This window comes from Myxocyprinus asiaticus, chromosome 33, assembly GCF_019703515.2.
Source record: "Myxocyprinus asiaticus isolate MX2 ecotype Aquarium Trade chromosome 33, UBuf_Myxa_2, whole genome shotgun sequence".
Taxonomy (NCBI): Eukaryota; Metazoa; Chordata; class Actinopteri; order Cypriniformes; family Catostomidae; genus Myxocyprinus; species Myxocyprinus asiaticus.
Genome location: NC_059376.1, coordinates 8,257,185 through 8,271,916, shown reverse-complemented (window position 1 = coordinate 8,271,916; position 14,732 = coordinate 8,257,185). Strand labels below are relative to the sequence as shown.

Genomic DNA, 14,732 nt, shown 5'->3' with positions numbered 1-14,732 from the left:
GCTCTTTAAATAATATTTAAATGCTGTTCTTAAAGCCCCAGTGGCCTTGGCGGTGTCTGAATGTTCGCAGACAGTTTACCGTTACACATCTGTTGCGACATTCTATCTTTGAGAGAAAAACGAAGGGGAACTTCGCCATAAGTGTATCAGAGCCTTTTTTTGCTGCATTTAATAGTTAATTTTCACCCCAAAATCAAAATGCTGTCATCATTTACTCATCCTCATGCCGTTTTATGTAGTTCTGCCAACAAAACATTAAAAATGTGTCTTTAGAAAACATTGGGTTTGTGACAATTATGCCTAAATGTCGAAACATACTTCACGCAAGTACGCAAATGCAGACGCGAGCGCTTGGCCAAAGCGTGGTCCCGTTGTACATACATTATGTGCGCTCTTGCGTTGCTCTGGCGGTTACAAACCTCAGACCACAAGAGGACAATAGATTTTTTTAGGTGTGACCACGAAACCGGTGCTGTGTCTGAAACCTTGAAAATGCCGCCTTCAGAGGCTGTATACAGAGACATGATGAAAATAAGGTGCTTTTCAAAGTGTTTGGAGACCAGTTTCCTTAAGAGTTCCATTCGTTCAAAACAGCTGTCAGTTAAGCTATTAACTGATTAGAAAGCAAGTCAGCTGCCTACGTTTTCGGATGCAGCCCAGATGTGGTAGATGAGTCGATTAGTTGAGGAGTGGGGAAGAGACACGGAGAAAAAACATGTTCGTTTGAATGGACTGGGGACAAAAAGTCGTATATATTTTTCGAAACGTTTCAACTCAAATTGCTGCCCGAGTCCGCCATGACAGTTGTTGATTGAAAGAAGGAAATCTGCTCTAGTGCCCCTTGCAGCAACATTGAGAATGCAGCGTGTACTTGCGTTGGGTTATGAATTGAGCGCTGACACATTTCACAACGCAATGACACGTGAAATCGAGGTTGCATAGCAAGGTGCATCTGCGTTCATGTACTTGTGTAGAGTATGTTTGGGCCTCAAGAAATCAATACAGTGCAACCTATTGAACAGACTGTGCTTTGTCCATCACAATCTTCATGCCATATTAAAAACAGCGTCTACTTTTACTAAGATCTGTTGCTACTCCAAACTCAACAGCTAATACAAATGTCATACAAGCCCATATTCTATAGAATATATGTTTATAGCATTATATACTGTTTATAGCATTAAATGTATAAATGTGTGGTTTCAGGGATGGACTTCACTGCAGATGGTCGTTATATGGCGCTGGCGGAGCGTCGGGAATGCAAAGACTACATCAGTGTGTTTGTGTGTGATGACTGGCATCTTCTCAGAGTGAGTTCTGTTCCATTCTCTCTATCAAAAGGATGATTAGAAGAATATAATTGTGTCATGGCCATGGCCTGGTGGCTGAGCTGTGGTGCTCATGCGGCAGACACCAGTTCAAATCTGGCCTGTATTGAAGATAAAAAAGCCTCTTTCTCAATTTATAATCCTGCACATGCAGAATTAAAACGGCGAGGGAAGTTAACCCTCAAGTTGGAGAGAAAATCGCCATTAGCTAGTAAATTTTTGTTTTTACTCACCAGACTTTTGACGACATATAAGCGTAATGCAACTGAAAACTCAAAGATATTAAGCAAACCAAGAAGGGGGCATCTTTACATGTATAAAGTTTTCATATATACTTTATATGACTCCACGCGATATAGTATGCGACATTGTACATTTTATTTAGCTTTTCATCATTTCAATCACATTTGAGCTTTTTTTTATATGTACAAATTTCACATTCTATCAATTTATCTGATGTCATGAAATTGCATTTACAGTAATGAGACAAGCTGTTGTCACTGTTTGAAAATGTTGCATACATTTTAAGCAAAAAAATCACAAGGTTGGAACCTAATAATTAAAATAGAATTCCACATATAACAATAATTTAATAATTGTATTATACAAATAATAATTTGTGCTACTCTATCAAAACCATGTTACTGTATAAAAACATTTTTTTTTTAAACCCTGCATAGATGCTGCAAGAGCCTGTTTGTCAAATTCTTCCTTATTTACAGTGTTTGTTGAAGTTAAAATATTTCATAATGTATGATTGTCCCTTTATTTATATTTACACATTTATTACACTTACTATAATACTGCAATTTGTTAGTGTTTGGGTTTTTAGGCTGAATCCAGCTTCTTATTAATTGTCAGCTTATTCAGGAAAAGGATCAATGTGCTTAAGTTCTTCACCAATACACAACTCAATCACTGTCCAGTGAAATCTGAATATTTACTAGCCAGTGGCTAATAACAGACGTATTTTAGTGCGGAATTTGGTCACACATGCGAGTGATTTTCTTGCAGTATAGGGGGCTGGAAGATCATTTGATAGAATTCTAAGGTAAATGAGAGAATTCTGCAATTACCAATGTTAATGTTTTAAGAGAATCACATTTCTCCCACAGTTGACCAACAGGTATTTTAATATTGGATAATATTTCTCATCACTTTTTGTGTTGTTTTGTGTAGCATTTTGAGAGTGAAACTCAAGATCTGGCAGGGCTAGAGTGGTCTCCGAATGGCTGTGTGCTTGCGGTGTGGGATAGCTGTCTTGAGGTGAGCTCCTTGTATGTCAGCTGTATCACCGGAATTGGATGTTTCATTATGCATGGAACGATATGTTAATGGAACGTTCCACAGAAGTTCAGAATTATTAGCTGAAGAGAGAAATGTGTCTTTCTTTCCTCAGTATAAAATGCTATTATATTCGCTGGATGGTCGCCTGTTGTCCTCCTACAGTGCTCATGAGTGGTCTCTAGGCATCAAGTCCGTCGCTTGGACTCCCAGCAGCCAGTTCCTGGCAATTGGCAGTTATGATGAAAAGGTGTAAACTTTGTGTGTTGAAGCGCCATTTAAACCCTAGATTAGTTTTGTGCATGGAACTATTGTATTAAAAAATACTTAACCTGCTGCATCAGGGATAGGGATTCTTGGTATGAGGTTTAAGAGAGCTTTGATTGGCTTTCCAACAGGTTCGGATCCTGAATCATATCACCTGGAAGAAGATCACAGAGTTTGAACATCCAGCCATCATCAGCAACTCCAAAGCTGTAGGTTTTTTGTTCCTGATAATGTGTGTGTTTTACGGGAGCTGGGTGTGAGGGGATGAGTTTTGGGGTGGGAATATTTAAGAGACAAAAACAACTTTGTATTAAGTAGCGCCAACCCCTGTTGGAGCCATGACATTTTAACCTCAATATATTTAATATATCATTTGGCCATTCTTTGTCTTGCGAGTATGAGAGTGTTTAGACAGGAGATATTTTTGCTGCATCTAACAGCCCTCTACATAGCGAGTACTTGCACACTTGCATATGTGACCAAAATATGAATTTTATTAGCAAGAGATTGAGTTGTGTAGTGGCGAAGAAGAAATTGAGTGCCCCGATCCTCTTACTGAGTAAGAAGCCGGCGAGTAAGAAGCTGGAATCAGTCTCGTCTATTATAGTGTGTTGTGTCTTGTGAGCATGTGCCCTGAAGGAAATTGACCTTATTTATAAATATTTGTACAAGCAAGTCATACACATTATACAAGTAAAAGTTTCCTTATGCTTCGTTTTGTGTATTTTGTATCCAAAGACGAGACCCAGGCACCCCATTTTCATTTCATGTCTCTCTTAATATCCTTTCCGTTATTTAGTCAGTTGGTGATCAAAAAGATAAAAAGAAACATTATTTATAACCATACATTTGTACGGATGAGGAAAAAACAGCTGTGCAACTTCTCTATTGTTAATGTGCGCTGCACCAAAGTCTTTCTAACAAGTCAGTCCACTGTCGGCCATGTTTGGAACGCTCTCGGGAGGCTATTTCCAGTCATGACAGTGCAGCTCCTATCTACTTGAACGGAGAAAGACCGAAATCTCAAAAAGGGTTGGTCAAGATTACGATCAAAGAACACATTTCAAATCAGCAATAAAATCTGACAATACTGGAATCATAAATTGTGCTTTACCTCATGTTACTCTAAAAAAAAACAAAATTTTCCCAGCTTGAATAGCTAATGTGCATGTGCATTCTCAAGTTGATTGACAGGCAGTGCATGTATCTAAAAGGTGATTGGCTCTTTTACCTGTAAGGCGGGACTTCCTTTGTACTGTACATCCGTTGAACGTTTGGCGCTAGAACTCCTTGGTTGAGAGTTCCAATTACTCCCATTCATTTGAATAGAAGTGGCCCGTCTCTGCTAAATGGTCTCTGGCTGGGCTCTCTCTCAACTAAACACTTGCTTGTGGGGCAGCCATTCTCTTAAAGAGACAGTACCAATTTAGTACTTGTTATACAGATCAATGTAAACTCATAAAAAAGTGCACATAAAAATATTTAAAATGTAGTAAGTGTAATAAATGTTTAAATACATGAATATTTAAAGGCACAATCATACATTGAAATATTTTAACTTCAGAAAACACTGTAAATATGAAAGAATTTAACAAATACTAATCTGTGCAAGGGTTTGGTAAAAACCAAATTTTTTTGCATAGTAGTTTTGATATAGGAGCACTTAAATTATTTTTTACAAAATAGTTATTAATTCTGTTTTCATTAGGTTCCAACCTTTCAATTTGTATGAAATTTCAAACAGTGACAACAGACATATAAATTGATAGAATGTGAAATTTGTACAAAAGCTAAAATGTGATTAAAAGGATCAAAAGTGAAATTTGAAAATGAAATTAATATATATATATATATATATATATATATATATATATATATATATATATATATATATATTTTTTTTTTTTTTTTTTTTTCTTAATATCTTTTTTAGTTTTCAGTTGCATTACGCTTACATGTTGTCAAAAATCTGGCGAGTAAAAACCAAAATTGACTAGCCAATGACGATTAATTCTCCCATGTGTCCATAGAGGGTTGATCTATGATTTAACGTTCACACTGTAAATATATACTTTATATACATATATACAGTATATCAAAACAATAAAAAAAAAAAATATTGAGAGAGAATGTTTTTGTTAAATATTCTGGTGAATTGTAATTTTCTTATAGGTGTTATTTAAGGAAATGGAGAAAAGAGCTGTTGTGGGTAGTGAGGATCTTTCTATTCATCAGCTGACTGTGGGTAACACTCTCTTCAGCACACAGAGCAAATGTAAGTTTCATTAATCTTGTGATGCACAGCTCAAAACATAGTTTACCTATAGCAAAAACTATGTTCATAATGTGAGGGGGGGTCTCTATTGTGTGTGTTTGCGCTAATATTACCTGCTATGCAGACAGAACTGTCTCTGTGGTGGCTGTAGTTTGGAGGCTCAGCGTGGCGGCAGGTCATTAAGAATGATGAATAACTATTTTTATTGCTGGACTTTTGGTCTGCTGATGCCACTACATAAATCTTACCAGCAAAAATATGGCACTTATTGTCTCATTGTAACATGAGATCAGCACTACTTAGCCCCCAAAACCCATTTTAAAATGCCCCACGACAACACCTTCTGTGGTAGGTATGAAAATAGCAAATAATAATGTATAATATAGTTTATAATATTATACATTTACATCGATCCCCACAGCCACCACCATTGTGTCATTGAGCAAGGCACTTGACTCCAGGTTGCTCTGGGGGATTGTCCCTGTAATAAGTGCACTGTAAGTCAATTTGGATAAAAGTGTCTGCCAAATGAATAAATGTAAGTCAACAAAAGTGTCAGTGAAGAGGATGCACATCATTTTCATGACAATGAATTAAATATTCTTCCCTCAAATTTTCTGTAACACACATCTGGATTTTTTTACTTCTGCTTGTTTTTGTTTTTTTTATTATTCTTTGATTTTTATTAGATTCTTATTACTTCAACAATCTTTAGTGTATGATAAATGTTTTTAGTAGAATGTTTCAAGTCTCAGTTGCCTCCACTTCTGAGACCGCACCCGTCAGGTGCCCTACTGCATAATATGCGCATAGGGAGCGGTGGTACGGATAGGTATGCGTATATATGTCTCACCACAATTGTATAGAGCGGTTATCTGAGTTACCGTAGACTTTGTCAGTTCCAACCAGTCTGGCCATTCTCTGCTGACCTCTCTCATCAATCAGGCGATTCCATCCGCTGAACTGCCGCTTACTGGATGTTTTTTTGTTTTTGGCACCATTCGGAGTAAATTCTAGAGACTGTTGTGTGTGAAAATCCCAGGAAATCAGCAGTTACAGAAATACTCAAACCAGCCCATCTGGCACCAACAATCATCCATGCAATTATCTAATCAGCCAATCGTGTGGCAGCAGTGCAGTGCATAAAATCATGCAGATACGGGTCAGAAGCTTCAGTTAATGTTCACATAAACCATCAGAATGGGGAAAAAATGTGACCTCTGTGATTTGGAACGTGGCATGATTGTTGGTGCCAGATGGACTGGTTTGAGTATTTCTGTTACTGCTAACTATGAATGAATCAAAAAACATCCAGTGAGTGGCAGTTCAGTGGATGGAAATGCCTTGTTGATGAGAGAGGTCAACAGAGAATGGCCAGATTGGTTCGAATTGACAAAGTCTACGGTAATTCAGATAACCGCTCTGTACAATTGTGGTGAGAAGAATATCATCTCAGAATGCTATTCTGAGATGCGGGTTGGCACTGTTGTGGCGGCACGAGGGGGACCTACACAATATTAGGCAGGTGGTTTTAATGTTGTGGCTGGTGTGTGTGTGTGTACACACATACATACATACAGTATACAGTGCATCCGGAAAGTATTCACAGCACTTCACTTTTTCCATATTTTGTTAAGTTACTGCCTTATTACAAAATGGATTAATATGAATTTGTTTTTTTTTTTAATGAGTTTATTTTTAATACATTTGCAAAGACTTCCTTTCACATTGTCATTATGGGGTATTGTTTGTAGAATTTTGAGGAAAATAATGAATTAAACCATTTTGGAATAAGGCAGTAACATAAAATATGGAAAAAGTGAAGCGCTGTGAATACTTTCCGGATGCACTGTATATTTATATTATAGGCCCTACATATTATAATTATTTGCATAATCATTTTTATGCATAATTTATATTGAATTATATTTATTCGGTGGCCTTTCTCAGCAAATGATGATAAATGCAATTCATTCATTTGATTAATTAATCGCCATGTTTGATATAAAATTGCACACTTTGGCAGCCATTGCATAAATATTTTGCTTTGTGGCAGATGAGTAAAGCACTGATTAGACAATACAAAAAAGGCTTTAAAAGTCAATATAATGTTTGTTTTATTCCAATATTAATTAAACGTATGCCTACAGTCGACAGCAAAACATTTTGCTTTGAGTTCGTCAATCTGTCCTGCTCTCACAGACTGGATAGACACGTTTGAAGGGTCTCACTGGTTTTCTGTGTCATAAACGTTGTTTCTAGGATCCTGTATCAAGTTAAAAGTGGTTGAAAGTTTGAAACTTTTATGTCTCGAGATCCCTGCATTCTGTTGTGCTTCGCCAAGCTGTCAAGAATGCGTCCCGTGTGATCAGCTCTCATTCTGTGGCTGCGTTGCTTGTGATGTTTGAGGCGTGTTGACTGCCCCCTGCTGTTGTGTCTTGTAAAAGCACATGTACTTTAAGCTTGAATTACTCCTATGGTAAAAAAACAACAATATATTTTTATTACAGAATTTACATATGGGTCAGGGGGCATGAGTATTTGTGTTAAGTTTTTTTAACACGTCATATTTTATAGAATTAATTGCACTAAATAAATGTGTTACATCAACAGCCTTAATATATTCGCATTACAGTGATGAGAATGAGTACTTTAACATTTGATCTGCAATATCTTATTTCAGATGAAATCACACAACTGCCAGCCCAAGTGTCTGTGGTCAAGCCGGATCTAGATCGTGCCAACCCAAAAATCGGCATCTCTGCTTTGGCTTTCAGTGCAGATAATCGCTACCTTGCTACAAAGAATGGTGAGAATGTTTTGTCTCTCATATTTAACAATCATGTGTCTTGAATATAAAACTTTCCATGTCTTTGAAGTTTGTATTAATTTTCATGATGGCCTGGCAATCACAATGTTTTAAATTCCCTGATATGTAAAGGTTTTCAGTGACTGAGATAAAACACCTCCACCTAGCTAAGTAGTTCATTTTTCACATTTCAGACAGTATGCCTCATGTTCAGTCTGGTGACACCGGCAGTTTTGAAAGGCATTAAAGTGTTCCAAACTGCGTAGTTTGGATTTACACAACCATTTGTTGCCTTGCTTCCTGATGTATTCCCTTGTGTTCAATACACAGAACTTATTCTTGCCATTGATGTGTTAACAAATGTCCTAACAAGTGTGCAGGGCTCAGCTTTAAAGAAGGCTTAATGGCCCAGCACCAGTGAGTTTCGGGCATGTTAAAGGAACTGTCACTTTTCCTATCGGGCCACTGCTGCATTGTCACAAAGTCTTCCATATGTTGATCATGTACATGTGTTTTTCATAGACTCAGGTTGAGGTGTGTGTGTGTCTGTGTGTGTGGTATTAATATTGAGATGGTGACACTGTGTAAATCCACCGTCAGATAACATGCCTCAGAGTGTGTGGGTGTGGGACATGCTGAGACTCGGTCTGCTGGCAGTGCTGGAACACACGGCTCCTGTGCGCTGCTTTGTCTGGGATCCACGCAGACCTCGACTGGCCCTCTGCACCGGAAACTCCAAAGTATATCTGTGGTCACCAGCTGGCTGTGTGTCTGTCAATGTTCCAGTGGAAGGTACAGATTCACCACAGTACATGTCACAGCTTTTTATTCACACAAGTTTTCACACTTTTCCTGAAAAATAAATTGTATTTACTGTATTCTGAGAGTTATATACTGTAAAAGTGTTATATTTCTATGTTCCTATGTGTTGTAATAAGCCATGAGCAGCTGTGCATTACACTGTGACCAGATAAAGTGACAAATTTTGACAGAGTTTTTGTCCTAATTAGCCACAACAAGTGACAGGACATTTTTTTGATGGTTTGGTTTCTGCTACGTCACACAAGGTAGCCCCGCCCACTGTGAAATCTCATTGTTCCAAAATCCTGCTCCACATAACCGTGCATTAAACATCTGATATGTTCCGAATTGGCTTTGATTGTGGCGGGTTGCGCAGTAGTTTTGTTTTCGGTGTTGACAGACATGTTGCTTGTCGTTTTAATTTTACGGTATCGCGTTTGGTTAAGACAGGGAGTCGCATACAGGACACGTCTGGCGGATAACATACAGTTGCTGCATCCAAAAACGTAGGCAGCAGACTTGCTTCCTAATCAGTTAACAGCTTAACCAACTATTGTTTTCCATGAATGTATGCATACTTGTGCCACTCAGCGTCCGTCGGTGGCACCCAGTTAGAGATGGGCATTTTCGGGTAATTTTGTTAAGTACTCTAGTCTAACCCACACAAAAAACAGGTAACCGATTACTCGAATATTAAAATGTAAAGGCCTTTTCACATGAACCTTCGATGCGATTTCTCGCCGCGATTTTTTTTTTTTTTTTATGGAAACAATGGATTCCTAACGAGCCCTTCCCACCTGGAACGAATGTGCGCGGCAACAAAGAGGAACTTTTTTTTTAACGGTGAGTGGGTCAAAAAAAAATTCTTCGCCCGGCGAAGAAACGCCCCGACCAATAAAATTTGAGCTGTGAATCACGTGTCAGGAGTTGCTGCAGTTCCCAAAACCAGCAGATCAGGTGGTGCTAAAGCACAGAAAGCTGTTTTGAACACTGACATTAAACGCTGAAGCAGTGAGGAAGTGTGTTTCATTTGCATCAAATGCCTTAAAAACGGAAACGGGGTTCTCTTAACATGTAAATGATATTGCTGCATCACTGCCTTGCATCCCCTTTAAAAAGCTCTCTGATCTTACATGGATTGTCTTCATATATTGCTGTATGTTTTCCCTTTGCATTTAATCTTACGTGAGTTCTCTTATATCTCTTATATAACATATATCGCATATATATTTTAAATAAACAACTCTACAGATATATAGTGTTTTTACTTGCCAAATATTAATAAAATGAATGCTGTGACTTGAAGTGCATTGTATGTCTTTGTATCAAAGTGCCTTTGACCAAAAATTTTATTATTGTCTCCTCAAAATCGTTATTTCTGTGCAATTGTTTAAAGTCGTTAACAGCTGTCGTTGGCAAGTATTAGTATCTAATAATGGGTCAGACTGAAGATGGTTTCGTTACATGTGTTGTATTTCTTGCATTATATAGACACTTTGGCCATTTGAATGCAGTCACGTTTAATTAGTAACATGTTTTGAGAAAATTTATAGATACACATGCAATAAGATACAGTCAGTATAGTTCAAACTGACAACATCTGTTACAACTAGGGCTGCAACTAATTATTATTTTGATGATCGATTAATCTTCGATTATTTCTACAATTAATCGATTAATCGGATAAAAATGAAATTTTGTTTCCTGTATTTTATTAAAATATGATTTTTCAAAAAACTGAAATGATAAAGGCCGTAAGGATTTGATTTACATTACTGAATTAACGATTCTTTACTCTCAAATGAGTTTTGTCATGCAACACATTTTTCACTGGGCTGTGAGGTGACGTCACTGACGGGGCTTCTCCGTGCTTACTGCAAATATCCAACTAATCGATAATGAAATTTGTTGTCGATGATTTCCATTATCGATAATTATCGATTTTATCGATTAGCTGTTGCAGCCCTAGTTACAACAGTCATTATGTGTGCGTTACGCAGTGAATAAATAGATGTACTTAACATACATATGTGGCAGTGGCATATAATCACTCTTATTTCAAATGGTAACGTTTTAACGGTTAATGTTATTTTTTTTTACACTTGTAATCACCCCTCAGATTGTATACACATGAAAATACTGCCAGTCAACACGTCCAGCAGGTGAACTAAAATAGTTTGAAGTGTCTTGAATATTTTCTTTCTCATTGAGTAAATCAACAACAAACACTTCATCACTGCTGCAGCTTGTAGAGAAATTGGTTTTCTTTTTTGATCTGCTTGTCAAGTACCTCTTCTCATGGACCGTCATGGGCAGAGGGCAGACCAGCTCAAAGGTGTGCTGAGCCACCTACCGTACCGGGGTAAAATTGCTTGTCGATTAGTGCTACCTATTGTAAAGGCGTGAATATGCCAACGGCGGCCATTCGCTTCGCTTTCTATGGGAAAGGGGCATTCACTGGTGATTCGCCTCTCGTTATCGCATCGTGTTTGGTGCGAAAAGGACTTAAGATGAAAAAATGACACACGTGTAGGTGTGGGCCATATGATCAAAATTGTATATCATGATATGAGTACTTTTATATCATGATAACGGTATATATCACAGTATAGTTACATTTTCTAAAAAAATAAACATATTGTAATGCCTGTTTTTGAATAATCAAGTTTGTGAATTAAAGACTTGATAAAAAAAAAATCTTTATTTGGAACTTGACAAACATAGTCAAAGTAAAAAAAAATTAACAAAAAAACAAAACAACTAAATTTGGTTTTAAATTAACATTACCATAATGCTCAATTTCACATTATGCCACTTTTGAGTCTGATGTTGTTGACCAATATTATTATTATTATTATTATAAACTTTCCTTAAGAAACTCGACATCTTCACAAAGCAATGCAACAAAGAAAATAATACAAGTAAAAAAATTCCTATGAAAATCAATACTTCATTAGACTCTAAATGATTTAAGTCATCTCTGTAGGGAATATTTGAGTATCTGAAGGCAAACATGGACTTTTATTTATTTATTTTTTAATATCTAACATAATTTGAGCAGAATTGTATTAAGGGTGATGATGGCCGCATGGCTGTTTTCCTCGTCAATGGTGGTTAGAATAGGCTGTCTAACCATTCAAGATGTTTGACTTCCTCCATGGCGCTTTGTTTCAAATGGAATTCAAATGTGTCACGTAAAGTTTTGTGGTCTGCGGCGCGATATAGAGAAAAGACGGAGTGAGTAGCGCGACTGATCCTGCTCTGCACCCTCCTGTCTCTGGAGCACAAATGGGAAGCCTGCTGGACTCCCGCGCACTTGCGTGCTCCAGAGATAGAGTGCATGACAGTCACGTGAAACACAGCTACACGTGTCAGAAGATAAGCATTTTTAGAACGCAAGATGAATGCCATTGAATTTGCTATGGCCGCCTAAAAATTGTCAGTGCCTGGAAAAACCCTTTCCATGTTTCTTTAATACACTCCGCCTTCCTCTACCATTTCTCCGACAGAATGTGTACCGTATACATGCACGTTTCTTGCCACGGAGTGGCGATTTTGCGTAACCGCGAGAGAGACAGTAATCCAAAATGTATACCGGTTGTCAAATTTCTAATGATTTATCATTTCTATTGTTACATAGCCCACCCCTACATATGTAAAATTTATATTTTGTTTTATTCACAAACATTACCAGGGACGGTTTCAAATAAGCTAATTTGAGCAAACTATGCTGTTCTTTTTGGAAAAAAATGAATAAAAATAAAATAATGTAATAAACAATATGCATTCATAAAAATGGGGAAAAAATTAAATAACAAAAACAAACTCAAGTCTAAATAAGTGCTTTAACATTTTATTGTTTAGAAAAACAAGTAGTAAAAGTTGGCTTTTTATTAAATGCGCTCCATCTGTGTTTCAAAGATTTCGCGCACATACAAACATACTAGTCTGGTAAGCTTCCGAGTTTCTCGTACTGCTTAGCATTTTCTTTCCGCCATAAAAGCAGATCCTCATCCATTGGTTTGTATGAATCCAACAAGAACCGAATTCCCATACAGTGTAATTCAATAAGAATCAAAATATTACATGTATTGACACTCTTGACTTTGCTTGAAAGCAGAGACACCATCATATCTTCTCTCATTCAACACCTTGACAACATACATCCACAGCACCCCCAGTGGACTCAGTTGTAACTGCGAAAAAACGAGTAACCGTGTAATTCAGCGTTGCTCACGGCAGGCAAATGTGCAAAGAAAAATAAATGTGCAATATTCGAGTAAGGTTTTTAATAGTTGAGTAGCTGGTGCAGAACGATTACTCGATTTGTTGATCACTCATGCACACCTCTACCCCTAGCTATGACTCCGGAGGCTTGGAAGAATTCTGCCACTCCCATATATTTCATTAAACTGCATGGAAATTCGACCCAGCTCATCATCAAGAGGCATTCATTATTTAACCTAGGCTAGAAGATATATTGTAAAAAGGCAATTCTTCTGAAACAAGTATGTCTTTTCGACAGCGTTGGCTATGTATAGAGAAATTTCATAATAAACGTCCTTCATTCTAAAAATGGCAGTTCCTAAAGTTTTAAGCCAACTGCGGAGTAAAAACAAAGGCCAAAGCCAATTTTTAATCTCATTTAACACTTGACGAGTGTGAATTTTGGACCTTGGTTACAGTGATTTAAAGTTGAAAGAAATTGTTACCCCTTATATGTGGTAAAATCACAATAAAGCACAGCCTCTCGTGGCTTATTATTTTTTATAAAATGTTGGCAACAGCAATATAAAAGACACAGATGTTTAATAAATAATCACAATAATCAATTCGAGAGCTCTACAAGAAACTGCTTCTGTGGAAACATCTCACTTATTATTCTACATGTGTTTCCTCACAGGGAGTTTTCAGGTGCAGTCTCTGTTCTGGCACTGCAGTGGCAACTCACTCATTCTGCTCTCGAAAGACCAGCTCTGTCTGTGTTACATGGACACAGAGGAGAAATAGACCAAAGCACTTGATCAACACACTCGATAGATTTCACAGTATAGGGCCAGTTTCTGCAGGAGAGATTTGTATGAGATCAGGTTTCCAAAGAACACTAGGAAATACACTGTGTGCCTGCAAAAATACCTCAGCACTTGATATGATTTTGTATTGTTCAGGAAGGATTTTTATGGCATTGCTTCATCTTAATGAATTTATAAAATAAATAAAAATAACCCAAAAAACATTGACATGAAAAGTTAAATAATAAATCATAATAATGGCAATTGTCAATACCACTCATGCTACAAGGTGTCACTTTCTAGACTGTTAGGCAATAAAATGTGGTACATTCTGTGATTGTCCACCTATGGTAGTTCTATACCTGCTGGTAAATTCAGTCTCGCTCTGTTCCTGCTTTGTTCTCATGCAGAGCACTACCCAGGAGAGAGAGGTTTATGAAATATGTATTATTCCTCAGCAGCAGTCCAGTTCAAATGAACTGACTGATGCATTTACTCAGATCTGTCTTGGTGGCCTTAGACAAGATACATAGATTTTACACATGCTTCATGAAGGACCAAACATTTAATTAGAAATGCATCAAACGTACGTGAGCTGTATTTTTAAAAATGAATGTCAGTTGTGAATGTGAAGCTTTTGCTTCATGAGGATAATATCTGTGTTGTTTTGAATGTCTGTATTTATATTACCAGGTTTACTTGTGTACAAATATTTAATATGTTTGGAAGCTAGGTTTATTACTATTTTTTTTTTTTTTAATAATAAAATTAGAGCTATTTGTATTAAAGTTTTCTGTATTGATGTTTCCCTTTTATTTATACTTTTTATTTTATAGAGATTATGGTCAATGAATTTCACAAAAATGGCCAAGGACCAATATTAAAGTCATATTTATTTATTTATTTTTATATTTTTTAGCCTATTTTTTTTTTTTAATCTATTAAAGCTTATTGTT

General features: G+C 37.0%; 1 protein-coding gene across 3 annotated transcripts in view; it reads left to right on the top strand.

Annotated features, from left to right (window-relative positions):
• Window positions 1–14,661, top strand: part of LOC127424672 (WD repeat-containing protein WRAP73-like) — a 31,349-nt gene extending 16,688 nt beyond the window's left edge. For all 3 annotated transcript variants that reach the window (XM_051670044.1, XM_051670043.1, XM_051670045.1), the window contains 8 exons: window positions 1,207–1,310; window positions 2,508–2,594; window positions 2,728–2,862; window positions 3,011–3,088; window positions 5,052–5,154; window positions 7,838–7,963; window positions 8,564–8,755; window positions 13,668–14,661. In XM_051670044.1, coding sequence (XP_051526004.1) covers window positions 1,207–1,310; window positions 2,508–2,594; window positions 2,728–2,862; window positions 3,011–3,088; window positions 5,052–5,154; window positions 7,838–7,963; window positions 8,564–8,755; window positions 13,668–13,774 — 932 coding nt within the window. In that variant the 3' untranslated portion in view covers window positions 13,775–14,661. The remainder of the gene's footprint in view (window positions 1–1,206; window positions 1,311–2,507; window positions 2,595–2,727; window positions 2,863–3,010; window positions 3,089–5,051; window positions 5,155–7,837; window positions 7,964–8,563; window positions 8,756–13,667) is intronic.
• The last annotated feature ends 71 nt before the right edge of the window (window positions 14,662–14,732 follow it).